Source organism: Oncorhynchus gorbuscha, linkage group LG11 (assembly GCF_021184085.1).
Source record: "Oncorhynchus gorbuscha isolate QuinsamMale2020 ecotype Even-year linkage group LG11, OgorEven_v1.0, whole genome shotgun sequence".
NCBI lineage: Eukaryota > Metazoa > Chordata > Actinopteri > Salmoniformes > Salmonidae > Oncorhynchus > Oncorhynchus gorbuscha.
Window position 1 is genome coordinate 8,387,830 of NC_060183.1, and position 8,621 is coordinate 8,396,450.

Consider the following 8,621-nt stretch of genomic DNA (forward strand, 5'->3'; position numbering starts at 1 on the left):
TCTTAGTACCCTGACAGATGGCCTTGGTACCCTGACAGATGGCCTTGGTATCCTGACAGATGGCCTTATTACCCTGACAGATGGTCTTATTACCCTGACAGTTGGTCTTAGTACCCTGACAGATGGTCTTAGTACCCTGACAGATGGCCTTAGTACCCTGACAGATGGCCTTGGTATCCTGACAGACAGATTGGGCACCTCTTGAAGGCCAAATGTCCTTGCCCCTGAAATCACCAAATTCTAGGGTTGGAAACAATAAAGTATTCTATGCCAACCTGGCACAATCATGATTATTTGCATCAATCCAGTGGCCATTTGTTTTGGGAAAAGTGTGCTGGAGATACACCTAGAAACACTGATAGCCAAACACAACAGTCTGGCTGGTACGCACCTGAACTAAAGGGTAACTTACTGTACATCAGACCTGTTACAGTAAATCTATCCAAATCCCTGTTAAAACACAAGGACGTGCTCATTTAAAATATGACTAGTCATTATTGGCCTGGTTCTGCATGGAATGCAGCCACATTATGGAACACAGGCCAGATCGTTATTAATAAAATTATATTTAAAATACATTTGTGAAACCAAATCATGTGCTGGTGCCACCAGTGGAAAAAGCCGGTGGAGAGCCCTGGCATGGTAGTGTTCCAGGGACTGGGATGGAGAGCCCTGGCATGGTAGTGTTCCAGGGACTGGGATGGAGAGCCCTGGCATGGTAGTGTTCCAGGGACTGGGATGGAGAGCCCTGGCATGGTAGTGTTCCAGGGACTGGGATGGAGAGCCCTGGCATGGTAGTGTTCTAGGGACTGGGATGGAGAGCCCTGGCATGGTAGTGTTCCAGGGACTGGGATGGAGAGCCCTGGCATGGTAGTGTTCTAGGGACTGGGATGGAGAGCCCTGGCATGGTAGTGCTCCAGGGACTGGGGGGGAGAGCACTGGCATGGTAGTGCTCCAGGGACTGGGATGGAGAGCCCTGGCATGGTAGTGTTCCAGGGACTGGGATGGAGAGCCCTGGCATGGTAGTGTTCCAGGGACTGGGATGGAGAGCCCTGGCATGGTAGTGTTCCAGGGACTGGGATGGAGAGCCCTGGCATGGTAGTGTTCCAGGGACTGGGATGGAGAGCCCTGGCATGGTAGTGTTCTAGGGACTGGGATGGAGAGCCCTGGCATGGTAGTGTTCTAGGGACTGGGATGGAGAGCCCTGGCATGGTAGTGTTCTAGGGACTGGGATGGAGAGCCCTGGCATGGTAGTGTTCCAGGGACTGGGGGGGAGAGCACTGGCATGGTAGTGCTCCAGGGACTGGGATGGAGAGCCCTGGGATGGTAGTGTTCCAGGGACTGGGATGGAGAGCCCTGGCATGGTAGTGCTCCAGGGACTGGGATGGAGAGCCCTGGCATGGTAGTGCTCCAGTGACTGGGGGGGAGAGCCCTGGCATGGTAGTGTTCTAGGGACTGGGATGGAGAGCACTGGCATGGTAGTGCTCCAGGGACTGGGGGGGGGGCCTGGGATGGTAGTGCTCCAGGGACTGGGGGGGAGAGCACTGGGATGGTAGTGTTCTAGGGACTGGGATGGAGAGCCCTGGCATGGTAGTGTTCCAGGGACTGGGGGGGAGAGCACTGGCATGGTAGTGTTCCAGGGACTGGGGGGGAGAGCCCTGGCATGGTAGTGTTCTAGGGACTGGGATGGAGAGCCCTGGCATGGTAGTGTTCCAGGGACTGGGGGGGAGAGCACTGGCATGGTAGTGCTCCAGGGACTGGGATGGAGAGCCCTGGGATGGTAGTGTTCCAGGGACTGGGATGGAGAGCCCTGGCATGGTAGTGCTCCAGGGACTGGGATGGAGAGCCCTGGCATGGTAGTGCTCCAGGGACTGGGATGGAGAGCCCTGGCATGGTAGTGTTCCAGGGACTGGGATGGAGAGCCCTGGCATGGTAGTGTTCCAGGGACTGGGATGGAGAGCCCTGGCATGGTAGTGTTCCAGGGACTGGGATGGAGAGCCCTGGCATGGTAGTGTTCCAGGGACTGGGATGGAGAGCCCTGGCATGGTAGTGTTCTAGGGACTGGGATGGAGAGCCCTGGCATGGTAGTGTTCCAGGGACTGGGATGGAGAGCCCTGGCATGGTAGTGTTCTAGGGACTGGGATGGAGAGCCCTGGCATGGTAGTGCTCCAGGGACTGGGGGGGAGAGCACTGGCATGGTAGTGCTCCAGGGACTGGGATGGAGAGCCCTGGCATGGTAGTGTTCCAGGGACTGGGATGGAGAGCCCTGGCATGGTAGTGTTCCAGGGACTGGGATGGAGAGCCCTGGCATGGTAGTGTTCCAGGGACTGGGATGGAGAGCCCTGGCATGGTAGTGTTCCAGGGACTGGGATGGAGAGCCCTGGCATGGTAGTGTTCTAGGGACTGGGATGGAGAGCCCTGGCATGGTAGTGTTCTAGGGACTGGGATGGAGAGCCCTGGCATGGTAGTGTTCTAGGGACTGGGATGGAGAGCCCTGGCATGGTAGTGTTCCAGGGACTGGGGGGGAGAGCACTGGCATGGTAGTGCTCCAGGGACTGGGATGGAGAGCCCTGGGATGGGGACTGGGATGGAGAGCCCTGGCATGGTAGTGCCAGGGACTGGGATGGAGAGCCCTGGCATGGTAGTGCTCCAGTGACTGGGGGAGAGCCCTGGCATGGTAGTGTTCTAGGGACTGGGATGGAGAGCACTGGCATGGTAGTGCTCCAGGGACTGGGGGGGGCTGGGATGGTAGTGCTCCAGGGACTGGGGGAGAGCACTGGGATGGTAGTGTTCTAGGGACTGGGATGGAGAGCCCTGGCATGGTAGTGTTCCAGGGACTGGGGGAGAGCACTGGCATGGTAGTGTTCCAGGGACTGGGGGGGAGAGCCCTGGCATGGTAGTGTTCTAGGGACTGGGATGGAGAGCCCTGGCATGGTAGTGTTCCAGGGACTGGGGGGGAGAGCACTGGCATGGTAGTGCTCCAGGGACTGGGATGGAGAGCCCTGGGATGGTAGTGTTCCAGGGACTGGGATGGAGAGCCCTGGCATGGTAGTGCTCCAGGGACTGGGATGGAGAGCCCTGGCATGGTAGTGCTCCAGGGACTGGGGGGGAGAGCCCTGGCATGGTAGTGTTCTAGGGACTGGGATGGAGAGCACTGGCATGGTAGTGCTCCAGGGACTGGGGGGGGGGGGCTGGGATGGTAGTGCTCCAGGGACTGGGATGGAGAGCCCTGGCATGGTAGTGCTCCAGGGACTGGGATGGAGAGCCCTGGGATGGTAGTGCTCCAGGGACTGGGATGGAGAGCCCTGGCATGGTAGTGCTCCAGGGACTGGGGTGGAGAGCCCTGGCATGGTAGGGCTCCAGGGACTGGGGTGGAGAGCCCTGGGATGGTAGTGCTCCAGGGACTGGGGGGAGCACTGGGATGGTAGTGCTCCAGGGACTGGGGGGGGAGCCCTGGGATGGTAGTGCTCCAGGGACTGGGATGGAGAGCCCTGGCATGGTAGTGCTCCAGGGACTGGGATGGAGAGCCCTGGGATGGTAGTGCTCCAGGGACTGGGGTGGAGAGCCCTGGCATGGTAGGGCTCCAGGGACTGGGGTGGAGAGCCCTGGGATGGTAGTGCTCAGGGACTGGGGGGGAGAGCACTGGGATGGTAGTGCTCCAGGGACTGGGGGGGAGCCCTGGGATGGTAGTGCTCCAGGGACTGGGGTGGAGAGCCCTGGGATGGTAGTGCTCCAGGGACTGGGATGGAGAGCACTGGGATGGTAGTGCTCCAGGGACTGGGATGGAGAGCCCTGGGATGGTAGTGCTCCAGGGACTGGGATGGAGAGCCCTGGGATGGTAGTGCTCCAGGGACTGGGGGGAGAGCCCTGGGATGGTAGTGCTCCAGGGACTGGGGGGGGAGAGCCCTGGGATGGTAGTGCTCCAGGGACTGGGATGGAGAGCCCTGGCATGGTAGTTCTCCAGGGACTGGGGGTGGAGAGCCCTGGGATGGTAGTGCTCCAGGGACTGGGGGGAGAGCCCTGGCATGGTAGTGCTCCAGGGACTGGGGGTGGAGAGCCCTGGGATGGTAGTGCTCCAGGGACTGGGGGAGAGCCCTGGGATGGTAGTGCTCCAGGGACTGGGATGGAGAGCCCTGGCATGGTAGTGCTCCAGGGACTGGGGGAGAGCCTGGGATGGTAGTGCTCCAGGGACTGGGGGGAGAGCCCTGGGATGGTAGTGCTCCAGGGACTGGGATGGACAGCCCTGGCATGGTAGTGCTCCAGGGACTGGAGGGGGTAGTGCCCAGGGACTGGGATGGTGGGATGGTAGTGCTCCAGGGACTGGGGGGGGAGAGCCCTGGGATGGTAGTGCTCCAGGGACTGGGATGGAGAGCACTGGGATGGTAGTGCTCCAGGGACTGGGATGGAGAGCCCTGGGATGGTAGTGCTCCAGGGACTGGGATGGAGAGCCCTGGGATGGTAGTGCTCCAGGGACTGGGATGGAGAGCCCTGGCATGGTACTGCTCCAGGGACTGGGGGGTGAGAGCCCTGGCATGGTAGTGCTCCAGGGACTGGGGGGTGAGAGCCCTGGCATGGTAGTGCTCCAGGGACTGGGAGGTGAGAGCCCTGGCATGGTAGTGCTCCAGGGACTGGGGGGTGAGAGCCCTGGGATGGTAGTGCTCCAGGGACTGGGATGGAGAGCCCTGGGATGGTAGTGCTCCAGGGACTGGGATGGAGAGCCCTGGGATGGTAGTGCTCCAGGGACTGGGATGGAGAGCCCTGGGATGGTAGTGCTCCAGGGACTGGGATGGAGGGGATGGTAGTGCCCAGGGACTGGGATGGAGAGCCCTGGGATGGTAGTGCTCCAGGGACTGGGATGGAGAGCCCTGGGATGGTAGTGCTCCAGGGACTGGGATGGAGAGCCCTGGGATGGTAGTGCTCCAGGGACTGGGGGGTGAGAGCCCTGGCATGGTAGTGCTCCAGGGACTGGGGGGTGAGAGCCCTGGCATGGTAGTGCTCCAGGGACTGGGGGGGTAGAGCCCTGGGATGGTAGTGCTCCAGGGACCCCTGGGATGGTAGTGCTCCAGGGACTGGGGGGAGAGCCCTGGGATGGTAGTGCTCCAGGGACTGGGGGAGAGCCCTGGGATGGTAGTGCCCTGGGATGGTAGTGTGCTCCAGGGACTGGGATGGAGAGCCCTGGCATGGTAGTGCTCCAGGGACTGGGAGCCCTGGAGAGCCCTGGGACTGGGATGGAGTGTGCTCCAGGGACTGGGATGGAGAGCCCTGGGATGGTAGTGCTCCAGGGACTGGGATGGAGAGCCCTGGGATGGTAGTGCTCCAGGGACTGGGATGGAGAGCCCTGGGATGGTAGTGCTCCAGGGACTGGGATGGAGAGCCCTGGCATGGAGAGCCCTGGGATGGTAGTGCTCCAGGGACTGGGATGGAGAGCCCTGGGATGGTAGTGCTCCAGGGACTGGGGGGAGAGCCCTGGGATGGTAGTGCTCCAGGGACTGGGATGGAGAGCCCTGGGATGGTAGTGCTCCAGGGACTGGGATGGAGAGCCCTGGGATGGTAGTGCTCCAGGGACTGGGGGAGAGCCCTGGCATGGTAGTGCTCCAGGGACTGGGATGGAGAGCCCTGGGATGGTAGTGCTCCAGGGACTGGGATGGAGAGCCCTGGGATGGTAGTGCTCCAGGGACTGGGATGGAGAGCCCTGGCATGCCCAGGGACTGGGATGGTAGGGATGGGAGCTCTCCAGGGACTGGGATGGAGAGCCCTGGGATGGTAGTGCTCCAGGGACCCCCTGGCATGGTAGTGCTCCAGGGACTGGGATGGAGAGCCCTGGGATGGTAGTGCTCCAGGGACTGGGGGAGAGCCCTGGGATGGTAGTGCTCCAGGGACTGGGATGGAGAGCCCTGGCATGGTAGTGCTCCAGGGACTGGGATGGAGAGCCCTGGGATGGTAGTGCTCCAGGGACTGGGATGGAGAGCCCTGGGATGGTAGTGCTCCAGGGACTGGGGGAGAGCCCTGGGATGGTAGTGCTCCAGGGACCCTGGGATGGTAGAGCCCTGGGATGGTAGTGCTCCAGGGACTGGGATGGAGAGCCCTGGCATGGTAGTGCTCCAGGGACTGGGATGGAGAGCCCTGGGATGGTAGTGCTCCAGGGACTGGGATGGAGAGCCCTGGGATGGTAGTGCTCCAGGGACTGGGATGGAGAGCCCTGGGATGGTAGTGCTCCAGGGACTGGGATGGAGAGCCCTGGGATGGTAGTGCTCCAGGGACTGGGGGGTGAGAGCCCTGGCATGGTAGTGCTCCAGGGACTGGGGGAGAGCCCTGGGATGGTAGTGCTCCAGGGACTGGGGGAGAGCCTGGGATGGTAGTGCTCCAGGGACTGGGATGGAGGATGGTAGTGCCCTGGGATGGTGGGATGTGTGCTCCAGGGACTGGGGGGAGAGCCCTGGGATGGTAGTGCTCCAGGGACTGGGGGAGAGCCCTGGGATGGTAGTGCTCCAGGGACTGGGATGGAGAGCCCTGGGATGGTAGTGCTCCAGGGACTGGGGGGTGAGAGCCCTGGCATGGTAGTGCTCCAGGGACTGGGGGGTGAGAGCCCTGGCATGGTAGTGCTCCAGGGACTGGGGGTGAGAGCCCTGGGATGGTAGTGCTCCAGGGACTGGGGGTGAGAGCCCTGGGATGGTAGTGCTCCAGGGACTGGGGGGAGAGCCCTGGGATGGTAGTGCTCCAGGGACTGGGGGTGAGATGCCCTGGCATGGTAGTGCTCCAGGGACTGGGGGTGAGAGCCCTGGGATGGTAGTGCTCCAGGGACTGGGGGTGAGAGCCCTGGGATGGTAGTGCTCCAGGGACTGGGATGGAGAGCCCTGGCATGGTAGTGCTCCAGGGACTGGGGGAGAGCCCTGGGATGGTAGTGCTCCAGGGACTGGGGGAGAGCCCTGGGATGGTAGTGCTCTAGGGACTGGGGGGATGGAGCCCTGGGATGGTAGTGCTCTAGGGACTGGGGGAGCACTGGGATGGTAGTGCTCCAGGGACTGGGATGGAGAGCCCTGGGATGGTAGTGCTCCAGGGACTGGGGGTGAGAGCCCTGGGAAGGTAGTGCTCCAGGGACTGGGGGTGAGAGCCCTGGGATGGTAGTGCTCCAGGGACTGGGGGTGAGAGCCCTGGGATGGTAGTGCTCCAGGGACTGGGGGTGAGAGCCCTGGGATGGTAGTGCTCCAGGGACTGGGGGTGAGAGCCCTGGGATGGTAGTGCTCCAGGGACTGGGGGTGAGAGCCCTGGCATGGTAGTGCTCCAGGGACTGGGGGGTGAGAGCCCTGGGATGGTAGTGCTCCAGGGACTGGGGGGTGAGAGTCCTGGGATGGTAGTGCTCCAGGGACTGGGATGGAGAGCCCTGGCATGGTAGTGCTCCAGGGACTGGGGGGGGGCCCTGGTAGACCAGTTAGTAGCCTGACACTGACCCCTGTTGGCGGCCGACTGGTATTACATAACTTCTCTTACCTACATCTCAGTGTGAAAAACTGAATGAAAGTATTGAAAGCAAGAAACAGAATTACCATGTTTGTAAGGTTGTTTTAGCAGTGTTTCATAGGGTATGTTATCAGTCCACTGGGTCATACATAGGGTATGTTATCAGTCCACTGGGTCATACATAGGGTGTGTTGTCAGTCCACTGGGTCATACATAGGGTATGTTATCAGTCCACTGGGTCATACATAGGGTGTGTTGTCAGTCCACTGGGTCATACATAGGGTATGTTATCAGTCCACTGGGTCATACATAGGGTATGTTGTCAGTCCACTGGGTCATACATAGGGTGTGTTATCAGTCCACTGGGTCATACATAGGGTATGTTATCAGTCCACTGGGTCATACATAGGGTATGTTATCAGTCCACTGGGTCATACATAGGGTATGTTATCAGTCCACTGGGTCATACATAGGGTATGTTATCAGTCCACTGGGTCATACATAGGGTATGTTATCAGTCCACTGGGTCATACATAGGGTATGTTATCAGTCCACTGGGTCATACATAGGGTATGTTATCAGTCCACTGGGTCATACATAGGGTATGCTATCAGTCCACTGGGTCATACATAGGGTATGTTATCAGTCCACTGGGTCATACATAGGGTATGTTATCAGTCCACTGGGTCATACATAGGGTATGTTATCAGTCCACTGGGTCATACATAGGGTATGTTATCAGTCCACTGGGTCATACATAGGGTATGTTATCAGTCCACTGGGTCATACATAGGGTATGTTATCAGTCCACTGGGTCATACATAGGGTATGTTATCAGTCCACTGGGTCATACATAGGGTATGTTATCAGTCCACTGGGTCATACATAGGGTATGTTATCAGTCCACTGGGTCATACATAGGGTATGTTATCAGTCCACTGGGTCATATATAGGGTTGTACATAAATCCTGGTTGGAAGCTTCCGGATTTCCGATTTATTCCATCCTGATCCTGGGAATCTTCCAACCAGGATTTCTGTAAAACCATGGAATTTTGGGAAGGTTATGTAATTTGCGAGCCTAATCCTACATGAATAAGTTTTGAAGGTGTTTTACCGGTATGTGTTTCTCCTCGGTGACTGTTCCAGCTGCCGCAGCACGTCG

General features: G+C 59.5%; 1 protein-coding gene across 1 annotated transcript in view; it reads right to left on the reverse strand.

Moving 5' to 3' along the window:
* Positions 1 to 8,621, reverse strand: part of si:ch211-130h14.4 — a 28,018-nt gene that overhangs the window by 7,918 nt on the left and 11,479 nt on the right. Inside the window, exon 3 of the mRNA XM_046290723.1 lies at positions 8,574 to 8,621. This exon is cut by the window's right edge and continues 108 nt beyond it. Within this exon, the coding sequence (XP_046146679.1) occupies positions 8,574 to 8,621 (48 nt within the window). The remainder of the gene's footprint in view (positions 1 to 8,573) is intronic.